Source organism: Pan troglodytes, chromosome 2 (assembly GCF_028858775.2).
Source record: "Pan troglodytes isolate AG18354 chromosome 2, NHGRI_mPanTro3-v2.0_pri, whole genome shotgun sequence".
Classification (NCBI taxonomy): Eukaryota; Metazoa; Chordata; class Mammalia; order Primates; family Hominidae; genus Pan; species Pan troglodytes.
In genome coordinates, this window is record NC_086015.1 from 132,821,392 (window position 1) to 132,844,147 (window position 22,756).

At 57.8% G+C, this 22,756-nt stretch overlaps 1 protein-coding gene across 5 annotated transcripts in view; it reads right to left on the minus strand.

Annotated features, from left to right (window-relative positions):
* Window positions 1-22,756, minus strand: part of PLXND1 (plexin D1) — a 51,526-nt gene that overhangs the window by 22,364 nt on the left and 6,406 nt on the right. For 4 of the 5 annotated variants that reach the window (XR_010155766.1, XR_010155765.1, XM_009446434.5 and 1 more), the window contains exons 2-9: window positions 11,741-11,917; window positions 8,976-9,107; window positions 8,560-8,660; window positions 8,340-8,469; window positions 6,771-6,948; window positions 6,511-6,619; window positions 5,953-6,055; window positions 750-854 (exon numbers count right to left, since the gene is read on the minus strand). Coding sequence is in view for 3 of the 5 variants with exons in the window: in XM_009446434.5 (XP_009444709.3) it covers window positions 750-854; window positions 5,953-6,055; window positions 6,511-6,619; window positions 6,771-6,948; window positions 8,340-8,469; window positions 8,560-8,660; window positions 8,976-9,107; window positions 11,741-11,917 (1,035 nt within the window). In the remaining 2 variants the exon portion in view is untranslated. The remainder of the gene's footprint in view (window positions 1-749; window positions 855-5,952; window positions 6,056-6,510; window positions 6,620-6,770; window positions 6,949-8,339; window positions 8,470-8,559; window positions 8,661-8,975; window positions 9,108-11,740; window positions 11,918-22,756) is intronic. The other variant, XM_016941876.4, reaches the window with a different exon arrangement.

Here is a 22,756-nt window from a genome sequence, read left to right on the forward strand (position 1 = left end):
ACGGGCCTCAGCTCCTCCATGGAAGTAACAGATGGCGAGTTCCAGGGAGCTGGGGAGGGGGGTGGCTGGCACGCCTCCAGGACTCGTCAACGCTTCCTACCCAGGACGCGCCTCCAGGAGGGGTCCAGAAAGGAGCTGCGTCCCCAACCCCCAGCCCAGATGGTGGGGGCGGGGCTAGTTGCAAAGACGAGCACTGGATGGGGAGTCCAGAGCTAAGCACAAGTCCAGCCCTGTGTTGTGTGATCTGGCGTCATCTACTTTTCCTTCCTGGGCCTCATCTTCCCCATCTGGACAATGGGGAATGGGGTGGCCAAGGGGTTCTCTGGTCATTCTACAGGGAAGACATGGAAGCCACCCACGGGGCAGTGGGCTCGGCGGTGGGTGGGTGTGTCCAGGGTCACAGCTCAGGCTAAGGGAGGACAGGATAGGGCAGCGTCCACCCTCCGGCTGTGGCACGGGGCAGGAGAGCCTGGGGGCACTGGCTTTCCCTTGGCAGCTGTTGGCCCCCAGCTGTCCCCCTTGGCCTGGCCCTCACCACTTCCTCTTCTTGCAGCCCCGTGCAGTCAGAGTGGGGCTTCCTCATGCAGAACGTGGAAACTCAGAGAAAGAAAAGCAAAGCCCACACAGGTGCGAAAGCACTGCAGTGGGCCCAGAGCAGGGGTCACACCAGGACATGGGGGCAGTTAGTGGCCTGCGTGCTCCCCGGCCTCCTCCTGGCCCCACCCGGCGCTGGCCTGGCTTCTACTTACCTGGAAAAAGGCAGTGTTGGCCAGAGGCACCAGGATGTTCTGGGAGCCACCCGTAGGCACGGGTGCCAGGGGTGAGAGCAGGGTCCGGGGGCAGTCCTGAGGGCTCTGCAGAGGAAACAGAAGGAGAGGGTGACACAGGGGCATTTCAGAGAAGAGGCAGGAGGACTCACTGCACCCCAGCCTGCCTGGTTCAGTCCTGCCTTCCTGAGGAGAAAACACTAGTCATTCAGTCCTAACGGCCACCAGCCCCACCCCGTGCCTCCCACTCGCCACCACCCTCCATCCTATGGGCAAGTCGCATTGGCCCTGTTTAAAGATGAGGAAGGTGGGCACAGGCAGATGGCATAACCCGCCCAGTGGTGGGGCCAATTTCCTCCATGAGTGCTCCCTGGCCTCAGAGGAGGCTGGGAGGCTGAACTCCAGGCCCAGCTCCTCCCTGTCTCTGGGCCTCACCTTTCCCAATAGTAGAACAGGGGGGCTGCACCCACTCCCTGAGATGCCCCCAGGGCTGAAACTCCAGCTTCCTGACTGACCCGTGTTAAGCGATTCAGAAAAGAGAAACCTTGGGCTTCCAAACAGCCCATAGGAAAGGCACAGGGAGGGATCTGAATACCAGGAGGTCATTTCAGAGGGCCAGGTACCACTGGTCTCCAGGGGACACCCCTCCCCACAGCCCGGGTATAAGTCACAGCCTCTAGGTGAAGGTGCCAGCCCCAGATACTCCCAGGAAGGGCCCGGGGCTCATGGGGGGACAGCACATGGTTGGCTCTTGTTTGGTGGTGGAGTCACTGAGGCCTGGCAGAGCAGCTGCTTCATGGAACGAAAGAAGGAGGGAGGAGGGAGGGAAGGAAAGAAGGAAGGAGGGATGAAGGATGGAAGGGAGGGAGGGGAGATTGAGCCTCCAAGAGCAGTGAGCTGCCTGAGGGCGGAGGACAGGGCTGGCCCCTGAAGCCCCAGGTGTCTTGACTCTGGGGTCCTCTGAGCTGGGGTGCGTGTTAAGATGCAGAGGTCTAGCCCCGCTGCAGGGATTCAAGGCCTGGTTGGGAACTGCTGTCTCCGGGCTCCTGGGATCCATGCTCCACTGTACAGAATAAGAAACTGAGGCCTGGGGGAGGGGCAGAGACCAGAGGCAGGGCTGTTCCCGCCATGTCCACCTTAGTGATCGCTCTGAGCTGGGAGGTATGGACCCCCCAACCTGCCCTGTGTTCTCCCGCTTTGGTGGCCCCAGTGAGCCATTCCTGCCTCCTCCTGCTCCTGAATCTGACCATGAGCAGGGCAGGACTGGGGACCTTGGAGCAGCCACACCCATGCCAAGGGGACTACAACCACCCTTCAGCTCAGGGACTTCCTACTCTGCCCTCCTTCCCAAGGCTGGTTGCAGAAGGATCTGGGTTAGAATCAGGCCAGAAAGCAAAAGCGTCCATGGGCCACGTGTGTCCACGTGAGGTCACCCAGCCAGGCCAAAGGCCTTGGGACAAAATATGAGACGCTTCTTTATTCTACACCAGATGAGAGCAGGACAGGGACTGATTCCCCTCAGGGACCCCAGCCCAAAACCGGACCTCGAGGGGATGCCAATGCCAACAACAAGAACTGATGACGATAATGCTAATAACAGTGGCAGTCACCAGCTCATCTAGCCCTCCCTCTGCTGGGACCGTTCTGAGCACTTTGCACTCTTTTAATTCACCAAATTCTACTCCCAACAACCCTAGGAGGTAGATACTATCATTACACCCACTTTACAGAATAGGAAACTGAGGCACACAGAAGCAAAGCAGTTTGCCTACAGTGGAATGAGCAACACAGGAATGCTCCAGTTGTCCAGACCATTTGCTGACCACGAGACCAGAGTGGTGAGTTCCCCTAGGGACAGGGTCTGGTGCAGACCTCAGGGGCCTTGGCAAGAGAAGCAGCATAGCCAGGCCCGGGTGCTGCTGGCTCCCTGTGCCAGAATATACGAGCCACTGACCCTCTCCGGGCCTCCGTGTTCCTACCAAGGAGGGGCCCAGACGGAGTCAGCCCCGGGCCCCCTGCAGACCGCAGGCTGCCATCCTGTGCTGTGTGTAAACCCCACGGAATCCGAGGGCATGGAATCCACGTTTCCACTCAGGCCTCGGAGCCACTGCCAGGTCTGCTTTGCGGCTGGCTGGGGCCCAGCCTCTGTCCTCCTGGCCCCAGCCCACCCGGTGGGTAGGTGTTGATGTGGGGCTGAGGTGTGAGAGTCAGGGCAGGAGGCGCTCTCACAAGAGGGCCCCCACAGTGAATGATGTGTGACCATCCCCGAGGGCCACCCCACTCCCCTTAGCCACTTGTAACCTGTGGCCAGGTGGATGCTCACCCCCATTCTAGAGAACCGAGGCTGGAGGAGTCCTCGCGGCTCTCACAGGGCCTCTCCTAAACTCCAGGGGAAGAACTGGTGTCCCAAACCATCAAGGCACTCAACAACCCAGGGACCCTGAATCTACCTGGTCCCTCCCTACGTCTCTGTACCCCCAGGGACCCCCACAATTGCCCCCATGTTCCTACCACCCCACTCTCTCCACTGGCCCATAGTGACCACCTACACCTATGAGTGGTCCTTGGGAAGCCACCCCCAGGGAAGCTACCTCATCCCTCAGGCACCTGCAAACGGGGCACACATCCACCTTCCTCCCAGCCTCCCCCAAAGCTGAAGCCCTCCTTCCAGCATCCTCCACTTCGCACATCTTTCATGCGGGGACCATGAGGGACAATGGGAACGTGACAGGAGACTCAGGCCCTAGCACCTCCCTTCCCAGGGACACTTCTCCTGGCTCCCGAGGGGCCACGTGGTGTGCAGACCCTGCTGCCTGCTGTTCACACAGAGACCACGGCACCACTACGACTAACTGGCACTTCATTAAATGCCAAATTAAGCATCAGTTCAGAGCCTCCTGCACGCCCGGGGCAGAGCTGCCTCTTCGGCTAGTTACTGTAATTCTCAGACAGGCTTCCTCTGTGCCTCCACCCCAGCTCCTGGCCTGAAGAACTGCAGACCTGGGGGACAGCCATCTGACAGGACGCTGCCATGGAACTCCTTCCCAGCTGGTGAGCTCCTATGCATCTCTCAAGACCCGGCACAAAGGTCCCCTCTCAAGAGAAATCCTCTCTCTGAAATCCTCACTCTGGCCCACCCACAGAGAGTGGCCATCAGTTCCCAAGGTGCATGGTGGCTTTGTAGTGAGCATCTACTATGTGCCAAGTATAGAGTTGGTATCTTACGGGCATAATTCCAGATCCCCACCAAACCCTTCAGGCAGGTCCCATTTTATAGATGGGGAAACAGAGGCACAGAGAGATTCAGTAGCTTCCCTAAGATCATACAGCCACAGCTCACACCTGAGGCTCTTGGCTCGTGATGGCAGGACTAGTCCAACTCGGTTCTTTCCCAGGGCCCAGTACTGACTAAGGCATACAGCAGGCACTCAATAAATGCTGAACGGACTGTGACGAGGCTGGGTCCTCCTTGCATCCCCTAGGTTAGAGCACAAGAAGCAGGCTGCTGCCCAGTGTGATGCTTCCCACCACCATCACCGAGCCCCTGCTGTGTACACAACCCTGGGCTGGGAGCTGGAAGGAAGAGACGTGATTGAGATGGGGTCCCCAGACAAGAGCAGGAGTCCTAGTGGGGCCCCAACTGTGGAATCTGGGGGTCCAGGAGCAGCTCAGGGCTCCCGTATGGTTTCACTGCACCGACTCCACTGGGCTCTCCTCCAGTGCTGGAAGCCCCCCGCTGCCAAGCCCCTCTTCGAATTAAGCATGGCCCCTGCCAGGCTCTTCTTCAAAGCAGTTATGGGGCTCAGGTGGGAGGTGCTGCGCACTGCGAGCGAGCAGGGGATTCCAGGCTGAGGCCATGGGGCCCCCTCCTTAGCAACTGCCGGGGTAGACAGGGCTTCAGGGATTCCTGAGAAGATTCTCTGAGCTCAGTGCAAAAAGGCTGGGGCTGCAGAGGCTCTGGGCGCTGGGGCTGCTTCCCCGGGATGTGTGCCCAGAAAGGGGCCCCAGTGACCTTCTGCAGGGAGCCAGGGCACCAGGTGCCATGCTGGTTATCTCAGTTGTGCCATCTGGAATATGGGCAGGACCAGCCTTTGCCTGGAGAGATGAGCTGCAGGAAGGCTGGTGCCCTACCCCAGCCACACACAGCCCTGATACGCGCCAGGTCTGAGAGGGGACGAGCTGTGATCTCAGGACCCTGGCACATCCCACCTGGCTAGGCCTTATCACCCCAGCCAAGGTCCCAGGCATCCCATTTGGCCATCCTGGCACGGGCTGCGGTGGCCTTAGAGGCTTCCTGGGCAAAGGTGAGAGGCCACCTGGAAAGTGAACAAGTCTCAGAAACCAACCAGGGGCGAGGTATGTGGCATGTCCATTTTTACTTTATCTTTACACTAAAAAGCCTAGATTGATCCATTTTTACATTTCCTCCTCTTGCTCCCGCCCCATTTAGTTGATTAAACCCAGCCACCATGCAGTGCTGGGGCAGGTCTGGCCCCTGACAAGCATGGAGTCAGACTGCAGGGTCCTAGGGACTGACATGAGGACCCGGGAGCGTGTGGTTTCTGAGGCCAGCCCATCCTCCCTGTCCAGGGACAGCTGCAGCACCACCCACCCTTGGGACGCCACTGCTCGTGCAGAAACCCAGGCAGGGCCCTTTCCACCCAGTTCCTGATTTTCACAGGAGGGGAGAATATGGGCTCCAGGGGCAGAGGGACTTGGGTTAAGGCCCCAGTCTGGTACTGCCTGAGTCGATGACCTTAAGCGAATCACCTCCACAGGCCTTGAGGACAAATGCCCTGAACACCTAGGGTTGTTGAAATGGTCTTCCTACTGCAGTGGGGGTGTAAACTGGCTCAGGCTTTCTGGAAGGCAGCTGAGCTCAAGGTGTAGAACTATGGCCACACTACCAGCCCAACAGGTCATTTCTCAGAAGCGGTCTTCAGGGAATCATCAAGGATATGCATAGTGCCCTGGCTATATCAAAATGCAAAAAAGAGGAAATAATCAGTATGTCCAACTATAGGGCATGGGTTAAACGCACCGTGGTATGTGATGAGCCCCATATAGCTGTCAAAGCCAAAGCTAAGGCGGAATATGCAAAGGCATTGAAACATTCTCAACATGTGAATTTTTTTAAAAAGGTAATGAAACAGCAGAGGCGGAGGGGCCCCCTAGTCTGGCTTACCGTGGGGTTTGGTGAGGCCTCGCACTGAGACTGGTTGGAAACACAGGAGTGCTGCTGGCTGCACCAGAAACAGGGCCACTGTGCCGACAGGCAGCTGGTACAGCTGGAAGACAAGGAGGCCCCTCAACTCCTGGTTCCCCACCCCTCAACTCATCCCTGTCCCAGGAACTAGAACCCAAAAGGCAGATCCCAGCACAGGGAAAGGTCTTTCTCATCATCGGGGCTGCCTGGGAAAGATTGGGTCTTTAAGGTAGTGAGCTGCCTGCTAACAAGAGGTATACAAATAGGAGTTAAAAGAGACAGGGCCTTTAGAAGACTAAACTGAGTATAATCAAAGCACTTTGCCCCGTCCCACCTGGCTGTCCACAGAGGCCGGGCATCAGGCAGTATGCATTTATTGTAGAATGAATAAATGTGCTGGTGAATGAACAACTGAAGGGCCTGTCTACCTCTACGATGCTATGATTTTTCTTCTCAGGGCCCCCTGAAAGCAAAGACCCTTCCCGGGGATGCATTCCTCCCTCCACCAACTGGAGGCAAGCCACCCAAGCCACTCACGCTGTGTGGGGGTACACTTGTGCAGTGCGGCTGCAGTCGTAGATGGTGAAATTGGCCTTGACGATGTTCCGCCCATTGACCCTCACAAACATCTCAACAGTCACATGGTCTGGAATGGATGGGGGAGCCAGGGGAGGACATGGGGGCAGGGGATTGCCACCAACATCAGAAGCTGTGACCTCTGGCCCCCTGCCATCCCCATGCCTGACAGTCCACCGTTCTGCCCCTCCGGGGCTGTGCCAACAGCACAGCGTGCTTACCCTGGTTGGGGGGGAAGGGCGGAAACTGGTCCCTCGGCAGGAGGTTGCAGTAGGCAATCTGGTGACCAAAGGCAGGGCCTGGGACCCGAGCCACAGTGCGGATGTTGTTCCCATAGTCACAGGCCATCTCCATGCCACTGAGGCTGGGCAGGCTGCCCAAGATCTGCAGGATCATGCCCTGGGGGCAAGGAGCCCTCAGCTCTGGGGGTCCAGGCTATGCTCCTCACAGCCTGCCCCAGGGCTGTGCACCAACCCAAGGTCTGGCACTGCCTGAATGTCCCCTGGGGGAAGGGGTAGTGGTGGCCAGGACTCAGGGCCAGAGGGCTATGCCCTACATGTGACCCTCTGAGCCTCAGTTTCCCCAGCTGCAAAATGAAACATCATCTTACAGTGGTCAAGAAGGCTCTGCATGATCTGGCCCCCGTGACCTCTGACCCCATCCCCTAATACTCTCCGAAACAGCTGACCTTGTTTCTACCTCAGGGCCTTTGCACTGGCAGTTCCCTCCACCCAGACACTCTTTCCAGATGCTCACCCTGGCTCCCCTCCTGCATATCTTACCTGACCTGGCCTGAGGTGTCTGCACCCACAACCCACTCCCCACCCCTGTTCTGCTTTCATTTTCTCCACAGTACTTAGCATCACCTTCAGGTTTTATCTTGCCTATTCTCCTCCCCCATGAGCCTGGGGCCAGGGGTCTGTCTTGATTACTGATGTGTCCCCAGAGTCCAGAACTGTGCTTGGCACATAGTACGTGTTCCATAATATTTGTCCAATGAATGAAATGACTGAATGAATGAGGGAAGGACTCTGTGATGTGTGATAACGGCAGGGCAGGGCAGAGGAGCCCCAGATGCTGAGCAGCTACAGGCCAGAGCCGGGCTGTCAGAGCCCCCCAGGGTGAGAGAAGAGGACCCTCATCCTCAGAGAAGTCACTGAGAGCCAGATGCATGAACCCCAGGCCTGTCTGACCCTCGGCTGCCACCCCTTGCCGGGGCCCAGAATCCCCCACCGCCAAGGCTGCCTGCCAGAGCCCTACTGGCACAGGCCGGGGGAGACCCAGCCCCCTGCATTGCAGGTTTATCTGTTTCTGAGAAGGAGAAATTTCAGTCTGGCACCTGGTGGTCCCTCCCTCCATCCCCTGTTCTGGGAAAAGGTGGGTGGAACTCACTGTCCTCCAAGCCTCCAACTTGTACCCTCCCTCCTGGGTCTCTAGAACCCGCCTCTTGAGTTTAGATTCCAGCTCTACCACTCCCTAGCTGTGCGACCTGCAGCAAGTCGTTTCACCACTTGGTGCCTCAGTTTCCCCATCTGTAAAATGAGGATGTCAAAAGCATCTGCTTCATAGGGTGTGTAAGGCCTAACGGAGGTGGACGTCAAGCACAGAGCACGTGCCTGGCACTTACTAGTTGGTCAGGAAAGCCCAGTCATTGTCACTGTTCTCATTATTTGTCTTCAGGTCCTTGAGGCACCATGGGTGGGAGTCTCCACCTCTCGGGGCCTGGGTGCTGGGTGAAGGGAGGCTCCCCTCTGTGTCCCGAGCTGGGTCTTGCCTCCCCCAGGACTCACTGGGTACTCCTGGCGCACATCGATCTCGGCAGGCAGGACGGTCATGGCAGGACAGCGGCTGGGGCCCTCGCTGGCACTGGTCCAGAAATGCTGCTGGCTGGAATTGGCGCAGTCCTGCTGCAAGGTGCACCTGGGGTGGCACCGCAGGGTCAGGACCCAGGTCAGCTCCTCCCACCCCCACAGCCCTCCTGGTCCAGCTGTTGCTGGTGTCCAGCCTCACCGCGTCTCCAGGGCACACCAGCCGCAGTAGGCATCTGCCGCACCCACGCAGTCCCCACAGGTGGAGTGCACGTTGCAGGCGGCGACCTTCACCCTGGCCATCTGGGGGCAGAGGTGGGGGCCCAGCTCAATGGGACTGCCAGCCTCTCCCTTGGGGAGGTGGTACGGTCAGCATGGCGCGGGCCATGAGAGGCTGGGGAAACTGAGGGTCAACACTCTAATGGGGGAACATGGGAGACAAGGCTTCCCTGCAGAGGCAAGGTCGGTGTTGGGAGGCGCAGGACAAGGTGGAGTTAGCAGATAAGGGAGATGGAGGAGGAGGGTGCTCCCAGCAGAGGAACAGCGCGTGTAAAGGCCAGGCAAGCAAGAGGGCTCGGCTGGTGCTGGGATGGCGTTGGGCTGGGGCTCTGGCCTCACCTGGTGGGATGTCATCAGGTAAAGGTAACCGGAGTCTGCTGGGTCAAACTGCATGACATGGTGCACGGGCTCCCCATAGGCCACAGTCACCACCCGCCTGCTCACCACCTGCATGCTCTCGTTCAGGTTGATCTGTGGGGGTAGTGGGCATCAGGGTGCTGGAGCCCATAGCAGGGGAGGCCAAACCCAGGGGACAACCTGAGCCCGGGTCTGGGGGCTCTGCCTCCCCATCCTGTCTTGGACCCTTCAGGAGGGGTGGGAAGTCACGGGCGTGCAGGGGAGGGCACAGGGCCAGGCCTCGATGCTTCTGCCTCTGCTGTGCCCCCACCAGGAGCTCCTTCTGGGCTCTTCTCCAAGGCATCCCGCCCTGTGAACATGTGCAGGCTTTGTAGTTTACGAAACGTGCTCTGGGAGGCTGTTAGGCACCATGGCTAAGGGCGGGGGCTTGGGTTTGGATTCTGGCTTTGACACTGAGGAGCTCTACAATGTGTAAGTTGTACAAGCTGCCTCCCCTCTCTGAGCCTGTTTCCTGAGCTAATGGGGCAGGCGGGCCATGAGCATTAAATAAGACACAGGCCAGGCTGATGGGGTCAGGCCTGGGGAACCTGCTAGGCTGCACGTCTCATTCCTCCCCGCCACGCCCATTTCACCGAAGAGGAATCTGAGGCTGGGAGCGGCCGAGGGAGTTGGCAAGAGGCACAAAGTGAAGAGATCACAAGGCTACAATGCAATACCAGGCCTGCCTGACCCCACAGTCCAAGGCTTAAGGCTGGGGGTGTGGAACCAAGGTGCAGGGAGGAGGAAGACCAGGATTATTTGGGGCCTGGAAGCTTCTCTGGCTCTGAGGGACCCTCTGCGTGTCCTCCTGAGGATGACAATACCAGTCAGAGCCCCACCAAACTCTGCTCTTTTTTGCCTGGCCCTGCCTGTTCCCAGTGTGTTGTCTTGTCTGGGCCCTGCCAGGCCCCAGGCTGGGCATTTTGAGATGGGGCCAGTGGTCCGGACACCTCCCAGGCCAGTTTCTGCCCCAGCCTTCCTCCTGGGGCTCCCAAACCCTTCATGGCTCCCTTCTGCTTATGGAATGAACCTGTTCTGGCACTCAAGGTCCTGGTGATCTAACCCGGACAACCCCAGCTTTATCTCCACCCTTTCAACCCTGCTCACACATTCCAGCCTCCAGGCATTTGCCTATGCTGTGCTCTCCTCTGGAATATTCCTTCCTGTTCCCCTTCTACCAATGCACACATGAGGCCCAGAAGCCTCTACACACCAACTCAAAATTACCTTCTCCCCAGGCTTCCATGGGCTTTGTCCCAGCCTGAGACACTCCTGTCCCACGTGGCCTCTTGGCGGAGCCTTGCAGGGGCTCAGGCCACTGCCCGCACCCCACCCCTATGTCCAGGCGTCCAGTGGACACTCAAGTCATTTCCACTCCTTCAATCATTTATTGAGCAACTACTGTGCCCCAGGGCCTGTGCTGGGTGTGGCGATTTAAGGCCCGAGCAGGGCAGGGTTGGCTGGAGACAGAGGCCACACTGTGCAGGGTGGTAGGTGAGGGGCTCCAGGCCGTGGTGGGGTGTGGGCTGTGGGCCAGCTCCTGCTGTGCGACTCTGGGGCAGTCATTTCCCCTCTCAGAGCCTCAACGTCCTCATCTGTGGCATGGGAATCGTGCTTCTGCCTCCCTTGCAGGGGTGTGAGAATTAAGTGAGAGGATGCACTTTAGGCTCTGGGTAGACAGTAGGCGCCTAACAACTGCAGCCTCATGGGTGTCGGGGGTGGGGGAGGGGCCTGGCTCATGTTCCTAAGCCAGGACACTGAGGCTCGCAGGGGAGAAGAAACTGGCCCCAAGTCACAAAGCTGGAAGCAGCAGAGCCAGACTCCGAATGTGAGTATCTGACCCCAAACCACGAGCCCCATTGACGAGCCCCACATTTTTCCTCTCCCCAGCCGCAGCGGTGGGGTCCTGGGACTCCACTCCCCACGCCCACCCAGCCCACAGCGTCTGCCCAGGCAGTGGGTTGGGGGGGACTTGGGTGATCAGATCTGAGCAGTTAGGCCGGGCCTGGTGCATGAATAGAGTGGTGGCGCTTAGCTTAGTCTCCCAAGAGGGAGCAGGAGAGATGGCTGGGTTGGGGGCAGGTCCAGGGCTGCACCTGGGGGTCTGGCCCAGGCTCCGCCATGTCTGTCCTGCCCCAGAGCAGGGAAACTGGATTCTGCGCATCTCCTCCCAGCTCCAGGAATCTCGGGGCCACGGGCTGGGGTACAGTTAACTCTAGACACCAGTCACCCTGGGACGGGGTGGCTGGCAGGGCTGGGGAGGAGAAATGAATGAGCATTCCTGCTTACCAGGCCATGGCCTTACCCTGCCAAAGCCCCACAACAGCTTACAGCCCTTGACAGGGAAACTGAGGCCTGGAGAGAGAATATGTGTTGCCCAAGGTCAAAGGGCCAGCAAATGGCAGAGCCCAGACATTTGAACTCAGAGCCATACAGTTTCAAAGCCCCAGTCCTAGAGCCTCTGAGAGAAGCACCCTCTCTGAGCCCTGGTTTCCCTCCTCTGTACGGACGCCACCTATATTATGAGCAATAGTGGCAAAAACAGACTTGCAAAATACTTTGCAAACTGTAAAGTGCTAGGTGAATGGGAGAAAACAAAGGGTCAGGCTGGACCTGTAGCAGCCCTGTGTACAGACTGACCCCCTCAGCCAACTCCCAGGGGAGCCTCCCACACCCACCCCCTCCCCACATCCCCACCCCATACCTACCTTGAGGAGCCTCCCGTTGACCGTGCCCAGGAAGACCGCTGTGTAGTTGTTGACGCTGGCCACGGCCACGGAGGTGAGGCCCGGGGCGCGGAACACGGGCGTGGCCTTCAGGGGCTGCAGGATGGACAGCGGGTGCTGCAGGTGAGCAGCTCCACAGTCCAGCTGCTCTGGCTGGAGCTGGAAGAGGAACGGCACGTCAGATCCCAGCTCCAGAACCTTCTCCGGCTCCCCGCCCGCACAGCTGGCTGGGATCTCAGGCCCTGGCATCAGAGCTTTCAAGTCTTGTTCCTACTTTATATCCTCAGTGCTCAGCTGAGGCCCAAACACAAACGGGACCCCATCCCCAAGCCCAGGCCTGCCCTGACCTCAGGGTTGGTTACAGAGCTGTTCCAAGGAGATGACGTTCAAGGTACATGGGAACCAGCAGGCGAGGGAACAAGGTCAGGTTTGATTTTAAAGAGTCCAGGGAGGCCGGCCAGGGTGAGAGCTACACCCGCACCCCCTTGGGGCTGCCCCTCCTGGCCGGGCACAGCTGGGAAGAGCAGAGGAGTCCACACCAGATGACCGGAGGCCACCGTCAGCCTCAGCTTAACCCGCTGGCACCCAAGAGGTGTCCCTCTTGCCTCGGCTGTTTTCCTACAGCCCCGGCTGGCTCTGTGTCTCCACAGCAACCATGGGCTTTCCTCCTGCCGGGTGTCTGCTCTGATCCTAGGACCACCACCCCAAAGCCCCAGCAGCTTGCAAGACTCCAGGTGGAGGCCTCCCTAAATCGCAGCCTTTCTTTCCCTCCCCAAGCACCTATCCCCTCATCTGCCCACATTACAGGGGGACAAACAGGCTGGGTGTGTCTGAATGCACAGTCCCATGTCCACATCAGCCCAGTATCACCCATGCCCTCCAGCAGCAAATCAGCTGCGGCTCACAGGGCAGCTGTGACAGGTGATCCCATGTCCGGGCTGTTCCCTGAACTTGCTCCTACCTTCCCTCCCTTCTCCTGGGTCTTGGTATGTTCAAAGGTTCCTGGTGCAATTTGCACAAAAATAGAAAACAGGCCTCCAGGAAGTGACCCTGAGACAATAACTGTGCAACTCCGCAAAGACGCAGGCACAAGGGTGGTGCAGAGGAGTGAAAAGGGGACACACACATGTGTCGGATGGGACTGAGTGCGTCCATCATGGCTTATCATCCAGGAGAGCAGCCCCCATCCCGCAGTGACGCCATAAGCCCACACTGATTACAAGAAAAGTCACAGGATGTCATGGGCCCATTTTGGTAAAACTGGTGCATAAACAATAAATAGTCACAACAGTAAACATAATAACAGGCCACATTTACTGGGAACTGACACTGTACCAGGCCAGTGCACTGACTCCCAGAATCCTGGCAGCCCTAGGGGCCCTATCTCACAGATGGGGAAACTGAGGCTCAGAGGGGAAAATGGCTAACTGCAATGTCACGCCCCCAGGGCTGACCCAGGTAGCAGACTTGAGCCCATGCCTCAGCTGCATTTGGACATCAGAGGCTCAGAGCAGGACTCAGGGAGGTCACCGGAAGGCAGCATTGGAACCATCTTTAGGGCAAAGCTTTAAAGATTTTTCTTTTTAAATTTCTTGTCTGTGCTTTTTGCAAGCTTAAGCCACTGATGATGTGCCTGCCTGGTTTTTGCACAAAGGCTCAGCTAGTTTTCAAAAGAAAGCAATAAATAGTGGGTCCTTCTGTGCTTGGGCAAATAAACACAGTTACGGCCGGATGGGCTTCTAGGCTGGGGCTGTTTCCAGCATGTCCCTGGGGGCCAAGCCCTGAGCCCAGAGGTGTGATGGGCTGGGGATGCCCTGGACCAACATACAGGAGGGGTCTTCCGGAGGATGACGGCGGGTGACCCAGGCAAGGCACTTTGCCTCTGAGCCTCATTTTACTCAACTATAAAATGGGTATATCCATAGTGTTTTCCGCATAGAGGCTGGGATGAATCATTTGTTTTAAAGTGTTCCCACACGCCGGGCGTGGTGGCACGTGCCTGTAGTTCTCAGCTACTTGGGAGGCTGAGGCTGGAGGATCACTTGAGTCCAGGAGTTCTGGGCTGTAGTGTGCTATGCTGATCGGGTGTCCACACTAAGTTCAGCATCAATATGGTGACCTCCCGGGAGCGGGGGACCACCAGGTTGCCTAAGGAGGGGTGAACTGGCCCAGGTTGGAAACGGAGCAGGTTAAAGTGTTCACACAGTACCTGGCCCACAGTAAGTGTCCAGGAAGTGTTAGCTGATACTATTGTGTTTCAGACATGACTGCTGCTTATGTTATTATTATGAAGTAAAAGTTACCCATGTTCAACTGCTGATCAAAAAAGAAAGAAAGAAAATTCAGGGCAAATCATGCCTACCTTAAAGCTTTTGAGCAGCCATCCTCTCACCTGGACAGCCCTCCCAGCCCTCTTCATTTTCCAAGACCACTCTTGCCCCCTACACTGACATTTCCTATCTGCTAACACAGCTGCCAAATGAGCCCTTTAAAAATGCAAAGCAGGTCTCCCCCAATTCAAGCCCTCCCATGGTTTCCAGGACACTCAGAATAAATCCTGAATCCTAAATCCTCCCGTGGGTCCCCGGATCTTCTAACTCCATTTCACACCTCCCTTGCCCTTGCTCCTTCACCCCAGCCACATTGGCCTCATTTCTGTGCCTCAAATATCACAAGCTTGTTCCTGCCTCAGGACCTCTGGCCTGGCCGCTCCCTCTGCCCAGGAAGCCATTCCCCCCAACCCGAGAGCTGCATCATTGGCACCTCCTCTCAGTGCCAGCCCTGACCTACCCGACTCCATCCTGTGTGTGTTACAGTTGGGGACAGCCCTGGAAGGTGGGTGCTGAGCGGTCTCCCCAGCTGCCCCAACCAGGCGGGGTCCCACACCTCAGCAATCCTGCAGCTGCAGGGAAGAGGTGAGGTGGGATCCTCACCACTGCGAGGGATGATTTTCCTAGGGGCTAGGTAACTAAGTAACTTTTTTCACTGAATATGAATCACTTGCATCATTTAAAAATAAGTTGTTTAAAATTAAAATTGTGAATCCCTCCCACCAAGGGAACATAAGTTCTGGAAGGGGACACCTGGGAGGCCCCAGATGACACCTTTGGGCATACCCTGACATCCAGCCAGGGTGCGGTCCTGGGAAAAGGCGGACCAGGCGCCCAGCTCGGGGTGATCTGTGGGCTAGGGCAGCAGGGAGGAAGGGAGCAGGAGGGAGGGGAGCTCGCTGGGAGCCCGCTCCCCCCTCCCCCGCCCCGCGCTGACTTTCACAAGCCATTAATTCTGCACCGAAGGAATTTTCTAAAAGGCCTTTCCCCCAGCTTTTTTTCCCCTTATCCTAAAATAAAATTTAAAAAAATTTTTTTAAAGAAGTAAGCCATCGGCTGCTCCGAATGATCTGTGTTCCGAGGGGGAAGCTGATTCCCCAGCTGCCAGGGGAAATCACAAGGCAAACCGGCTCAAAAACGGAAGCCCAGCGTGGCGGGAAGTGCCGCCCCTGCTGGGGGAGGGGGATGCAGGCTGGGGGATGGGGACACGGGACTCGGGGACTAGACGTCCTGAGCATGCTGGCCTCGGCTGAACTTGGTCTCCAGGGACAGTTAGCCTCACAGGCTCAAAATACCCCCTGACCCCAGCACCGTCCTCCTTCAAGGCTAATGAGCATGAGTCTTTCAAAACTCAAGTTCTCCTGAGAGCAGGGAAGGCTCGGCTATCCCCGCAGTGCCCTCCAAGTCACAGGGCCATCTTTCTCTCACACAAAGCTGGTCAGACCCTCCCTACCTACAACCCGGCTCCCGGTTGTCCTCGGGATCAAGCCCCAGCTCTCCAGCCTCGCATTCAAGGCCTTCGTGCCCCAGCTCCTGCCAGCTCCCAGGCCTCCAGTCTCCCTCCTCCCTCTGCCCCACCCGCTGCGCCCACCACATCAGTCTCCACAGGTCCTGGAATGTGCCCACACCTCATACCCGGGGCTCTTGTACCATTGTAAATGTCCCTTCAGCAGCCAATGCCCATCCCATGCCTCTGAGGCATTCGTACTCCCCTTGGCACTTCAGCGCCCCCCGTGTCTGGACCCATGCTGTTCCCTCTCCAGGCATGCCCAGACGGCAAGTTTTCAAGATGTGGCTCAGCCCCCCAACTCCTGTGATGGCACTGTGCTGGTCATACATTTCCCATGGCAGCACATGCATGACGTTCTCCAGCATGGAGCCTGTGCTCTGGAGGGAATGTTTACAAAAGAAAGGAACCTAATTTTGACTAAAGTGTGAACGACTGTATTCAGCTGCTTTCTCTCTAAGTCGAGTGACTGAGAGCAACACGGCCATGCTGGGTGCTGGAGAAGTGAGGGAAACGTATGCCTACTCTGCGTGTGGCAACAAAGGGAGGCAGGTATTCAGGCCCAGGCAACACGGGCTGCTAGCTTCAGTTCCTGTAAAAACCTCACTTTATCCCTCTCTCACATGGGATGAGCAACCGCCGCTGGTTTCGGCCCCGTTTTGAGAGCAGGATGCCCCCTCCCCCTCCAGCTGGCTCCCTCCTGGGGCCAAAGCTCAGCTCTGCCCACTCTCCCATTAAAACTCTGACATATTGATTTTACTACCAGCTGTAATTGTGTTGACTTTCTCTCCCCAGGAAGCCAGTTGGAAGGAGCGCTTCAAGAGCCCGGCTTCTCAGGCCTCACATCCTGCCGCAGACCCACCGCAGGTGGCACTATGAAAAGGATGCGGCATTAACAGTGGGCGCTGCGGCAGGTTGCAAAATCCAGCGGTTCCGTCACAGGTACAGACTGCATGGCTACCACACCGGCTGCGGAGGCTTTGCACTTGAGAAGTGAGGGCACCTTCCTGCCTGAAGTGTTTGATTGTTTATGATCCTGGGAAAGTCAGGTTTCCTTGCCACAGAGCTGAAATTTGCCACAGAGCTGAAAGCACATGATCACTTTGGGGTATTAAGACTGCAGGGTGGGCCGTTCGCACCATGGCTCACGCCTGTAATCCCAGCGCTTTGGGAGGTGGAGGTGGAAGGATCGCCTGAAGCCTGGAGGTCAAGGCTGCAGTGAGCTATAATTTCACCACCGCACTCCAGTCTGGGTGACAGAGACCCTGTCTCGAAAAAATAAAAATAAAAAAACTGCAAGGTGACCGCAGCTCACTACATCCTGGCCGGGGACTGGGCTGTCTGGACCCCCCAGCTCCTCCCAAAGCTGGGCTCCTTCCCATTCATCCTTCACGGGAGCCAAAGAGAGCTTTTAAAACTGCAAAGCGCTTAATGCAACGTGGACTCCTGGAAAAGAAAGCAGACGTTTGTGGAGTGCAGTCTGGAGTTTAGTTGGGAGTAAAGAACAAATGTTGGCTTCTTAGTTTTGACAAATGTACCACGGTAACGGTAAGACGTTAGCAATGGGAGAAACTAGGGGACGGGTATACAGGAACTGTCTGTACTATCTTTGTAACTTTCCTGAAAATCTAAAATTTTTCCAAAGTAAAAAGTTTATTTTGTAAAAAAAAAAAAAACCCCGCAAAGCAGGTCACATCTCCTGTGCAGCTCAACAGCTCCCCATGGTTCCCTAGTGCTGTCAACACAAACCCAAACTTTGCTCCTGGGCCCTTGAAGCCCCACTCAACCTGGCCCTGACCTCTGTGGCCTCTCTCAGCCCCCGTCCCCGCCAACTCCTCCCTCAGCTTGGACAGCCCAGGTAGGGCCAGTCCTCCTGGGCTCCCCTGAGTGGAGCCCATGTGGCACGGGCTCAGTGGTGGCCTGTGGACTGTGTCCAGTTTCAGTCCAGCAGCCCAGCCTCACACAGCCAGGCCAGGGTATGAAGCCACACCTGTGACTCCCAGACCCCAGCTCCTTCCACTTCAGCATGCACCGCCTCTCAGAACACTGTGCAAGCTGACACCTCTGCTGAGAGTAAACTGAGGCAAGGAATGAGCCATGGGTGCACTGTGTGCCAGCCCTGGGAGGGGGCAGGACGGACTCGGTCCTGGGTGGCCTCTGGGAGCAGCCCCCATGCCAGGGAGGAGACCACCTGCTGCTGAGAAAGGAAATACCAGCGCCTTCAGGGGTGACTAAGAGGCTTCCTGGAGGGGCTGTGGGGAGAAGATGGCCAACCAGGCCTAGCACCATGGTCAGGAAGCCTGGCCTTAGCCACAGAGGAAAAGCAGCCTGGAGGAGCACGTTGGAGAAACCAAGACACAGAGAAGAGCAGAGGCTTCAGACAAACGGCAAAGGACATAGCAGCTCTGGCAGACCCTTCGGGGAGGCCTGCCTTGGTTTCCCTGACCCCTCTGGAAGAGGCGGGTCACCCAGCTCCAGGGCTTTGAGGTTATCCAGGCCAGCTGGACACCATCTGGAAGGGCTGAAGCCAGCCAGCCAGGCCGCCCTGAGGGCCAACACACAGCCTGGGCATGATCTGCCCACCCACCCCAAACAGGCATGGCCTGGAAGGACAAGCCCCAGGCTTAGGTCACAAGCGTGGCTGGATTAAGGACCTACTGTGTGACACTACAGCTACTGGGGGCACCTTACAGCCCTGGGGGTGCATGCACGCACGCGCGCACACACACACACACACACACACACACACTCTTGCTGCGTACCCATTTTACAGATGAGAAAGCTGAGGCTCCTGACTCCTAAGTCTCACAGCTCTTACCTCACTGTGGGAGGCACCATCCCCTCTGAACCTCGGACTCCACATCTGTAAAATGAGACAGCAATAGCACCCACCACCTAGGGCTTATGGAAGGACTGAGCTCATAGGAGCCTTCAGTGCTAAGCACTGTAGGTGCTCAATAAATGTTCCCAATTAGCTATGCAGACCACGGAGCAGAGGCTCGGGAGCTCCCGAGGACAGGGACAAGCCACTCCACCGCTTCCTGAAGTCAAAGCATCCGAGGCTGGATGGGCTACACCGCCCTCACCAAGGACGCGGTAGTGGGAGCTCTGGCCTCGGCCTGCTCTGCCCTGGCGCCTGGGAACCACCGCCACAGTCGCTGACTCAAGCAGCCATTGTTTAGTTAGCTGGACGCAGCCCCCAGATACCCAGCTCCCCCTTCATGAAGCTGTTTCTCATTCCGGCCCGGCCTGGCCCCATTTCCAGCTCCCCTCCCCCCGGGTCCCAGAGGAGCACAGTGTGGGATGGGCAGCCAGCGGCTCTTCCCTGGCCCAGGGAAAAGGCTTCCCTCCCCCCAGCAGGAGGGGCAGAGCACGAAGCCAGTCTTTCCAAGCCCTGGAACAGTTTCCCTCCCAGCTTCCTCCCCTGAAGGGACTCCAGGCCAGGAGCCGAGAAATAGTTGCCTCTCCAGGGAACACTGGCAGTTCCCTCCTGGGGCTGGGGGGACTTGGAGGTTCGATCTCACACCCTCCTCCCCGGCCCCTGGTCTCCTCGGGGTCCAGCCCGTATGCCTGGCCGCAGGCTGTGCTCTGCAGCAGGACTCTACCGCTGGTCCCAGAGTCATCGCACGACCGCTGTGGACACAGCCAAGAAGACAGGGCTGCTTGGAGCCTTGCGCAAACATCTCCGGGCTGGATTCCATGAGCTGGGGACACAGAGGTGACAACGGGGCCCTCTCTCCAGCTGCCCACATCCGAGCTCAGAGGCCCAGCCCCAGGATGGGGAGGGGCAGCTTTCTCATAGTAACAGTTCGGTAGAGTGACAGTAGCAAGCAGCTGTGTGCAGTCTGCTTTGTGCTGAGACCTCTTTCTGTATTATCTCATTCAACCCTCACCACACCCTGAAAGAGCTGATGCTGCTTTACAGTAAAGGAAACTGAGGCACAGAGAGTTGAAGTGATTTGCCCAGGGGCACACAGCCGGAATGGCTAGATCCAAGCCTCCAGCGCAGGCCTGCGGGCTCCAGATCCCCGCCCTTAACCACAGCCTCCCCACCCGCCGCTCTGCTGGGAGCCACCAATAGTTGCCAGGAAATCAGCCGCTTGGAGCTGGAAAAACCCTGGGTTTTGAGCTGGGGAAACTGAGGCCCATCAAGGTGATGGCTGCTTCTACAGAGCTCAGTCACCTCAAACAAAGATAGCGGGCAGAGGCTGGAGAAGGGCACAGGCAAGGGGGTTTGGCCACTTTCCTGGGCCTGGCCTCCACTCCAAGGCCTCTGCCTGCGGGCCCCCCCCCCCATTATTTACCGATCAGAGCATAAAGTGCTACATGATTAACGCCCCACTGGGGCCTTGCCGGGACTCGTAATGGAGCTGCGAGCTTCCCTCCCCCTCCAGCGCATGATTTATCAAGTTTCAGGGTAAAGGACGGCGGACTAGGCGGGGAGGGCCCCCGCTGGCGCTGGCCCCCAGATCTTGACTGCATCGAGTATCAGCCGAGCAGGGTGGAGCAGGGCCCCTGCCACTGGATGCCTGTCTGGGCGGTCTGTTTGGTTCGGCCCTGGCTCAAACATGGCCTTTGGAAAGAAGAAAACGGCTGTACTTGGGGGGCAGTGAGGATCCAAGTCCACGTGGCTGGCACTCAGAGACTTTCTGGGCTTGTCCCCACTCGGGAACCGGCTGGTTTCCATGGCAATCCCCACATGGCTGTCAGAGCTGGAGAGGCCCTCGGGAGTTACCTGGTCCAGCCACAGTGGGGGCTCCGGGTGAGCGCCTCCGCCCCTGGATCCTGCCAGCACCTGGCAGGGCCAATACAGACCAGCAGCCACAGGGTCCCTTCCGGAACCAGATCAGCCATGTCTCTCCTTTCCCCAAAGCCCTGCTGGCTCCCCGCAGCCCACATGACAGCATCCAAGTCCTTAGCCTGCAGGCAAGGCCCAGCACACTCTCAGCTTCCCCTCGGCCTGCTACCCAAGCCACATTCCAACATCTCTGAGCCTTTGCCCCTATCGTGTGCTCTGCCTGGAATGCCTTCCCCAGCCCCATCTGTCAAGTGCTGCTCCAACCTCCCCTCCTCCAGGAAGCCCTCCCGCACTCCTCTGATGAGCTGGTTAGTGTGTGGCATCTGTCTGATGTCATGACCTCCTCCCTCACCATTCTGGGGGCTCCTGGAGAGGGTCCAATTTGTCTCTCTTGGGGGCTGTCCTGTAGCAAGCTGAGCCTCCTCCCATACTCACATACTCCCCACCCAGAGAGCTCCCCACCCAGAGCTTGGACGGGCATGCGATGTTACCAAGGAGGTGCTGGCCTCTGGTATGTGAGGGTGGAGACAGCTACAGGCCCGGTAGCAGGAGTCCACACCAGGGGGTCATCCTAACCCCAGCCTGCGACCATGACGGGCGCTGGGGCTGGGCAGCTCTGCAGGCCACCCTGAAAGGCCCTCACTGCTTCTCACAGGGGCCTCGGCGGAGGCAGAAGTTCCCTGGGTCTCAGTTTCCTCACCTTTAAAATGGGCCCATTCACCCCTTCCGACACCCTCTGGCTCACACCCCTTCGGTCAAAGATTTTGGAGGAATGAGGGGTCACAGGCGCTACAGCCAGAAGCCTGCTCCACCTGGAGCACCACAGTCACACACCACGGTGTGACCTCAGGCAAGATGCTTAACCCTTCTGGACCTCTGTTTCCCCTTCCGTAGACTGGGGATAACAGTCATTTCATTCAGGTTCTGGGGAGATTAAAAGATATGTAAAGTGCTCTGCAAAGGGCTAACACAGAGAAAGTTCTCAAGCAACAACCACAGTAATTATGACATGATGGGGCAGTTCTGGTGTCAGAGGGAAGGCTTCCTTGCCACTCCATGGGCCAACTCCAGGGTCGGAGAACGGAGGCCCAGGTAGGGGAAGGCACCACTCTCTCCCGGGGCTCCTGCCCTCCCGCTCCTGTCCCAGTACACGCCACGTGTCTTTGTTCACGGCAGCAACCAGGACATGGAACCCAGCTGGTTTCCTTAATCTCCATGGAGACCGGGAGTCACAGGCGGGTGAAGCGGACTTTGCAGAGGGCGTTTCTGCCGGGCCCGATGCGCGTGGCCCTTGCTGAATGCCGCCAGGCCACTCCAGTCTTCCCTGCGCTCAGCCCACTTTATAAATGGGGAAATGGAGGCTCCAAGAACGGATGGGACTTTCCACAGCTAGGAAGGGGCAGAGAGAGGATTTGAATCTGGGAAGTTGGCCCCAGGGTCCTGCACTCACCTAGCGATGTGCGCCTGCCTGGCTGTGGAAGGCCTCACTGTGGGCGTATCCAGGGCGCTGACAGATCCCCCACTCACCCTCCTGGGTGGACCATCATTCACACTGACCATTGAACCCACATCTCTCATTTGCACACCCAAAGGGCCATGGGCTCACTCCTTCCAGAGGCTGATGATCGCATTTTCAGACAAATGCAACTAGAAGTTCCTTGCCTCCCCTGACTTCCTCAGGAGGCTGGGTCAGCCCCCACCCCCAGCATGTGGCCTGGCCTCTGCAGATGCCCCAGCCCGCCTGAGTCACTGCTATCACAATGGGCCCTGCCTGAATCTCTATGGCCCAGCCAGAGGGGGAACTGCAGAATTCCCCACCACGGAGAGCTCACAGCTCACCAGCCACCAGGAAGAGGACTCCTGCTTCTATCTGCAGATCCAGACCCTCACTCCCCAGCTGTGTGAGCCAGGGCAAGTCACTTCCCCTCTCTTGGCCTCAGTTTCCCCTTCTGTAAGCTGGGGATGATGATGACGCACTGTCTGCCTGACCAGGGGAGGGGCAGCCATGAGGTCAACCATGTAGGTGCTTATAAAAGGCCTGCAGAGCGCGAGCTCGGCGACGGTTTTTATTCACTCCAAGGAGCCCACAGGCCTCTTGCCTTCAAGACAGTGCTGCCCTGGACTCCTCAGCCCAGGCACTAGAGCTCATTCTCTCCATCTCAGTCTCTGTGCTGGGGCTGGGACAGCACCCAACACACCCTTGCTGCACCCAGGCGTCTCACCCACCCCTGCCTGCCTTCAGGCCCTATTTGATCTCATCTCCTCCAAGGCCCTGACCCTCCCTCCTCTGCGCATCCCCTGTCCACTGAGGCCAGTTTTTTCTGGTGTCTTTTCTCCCTCTTGATACTAATACCTGTGCCTGC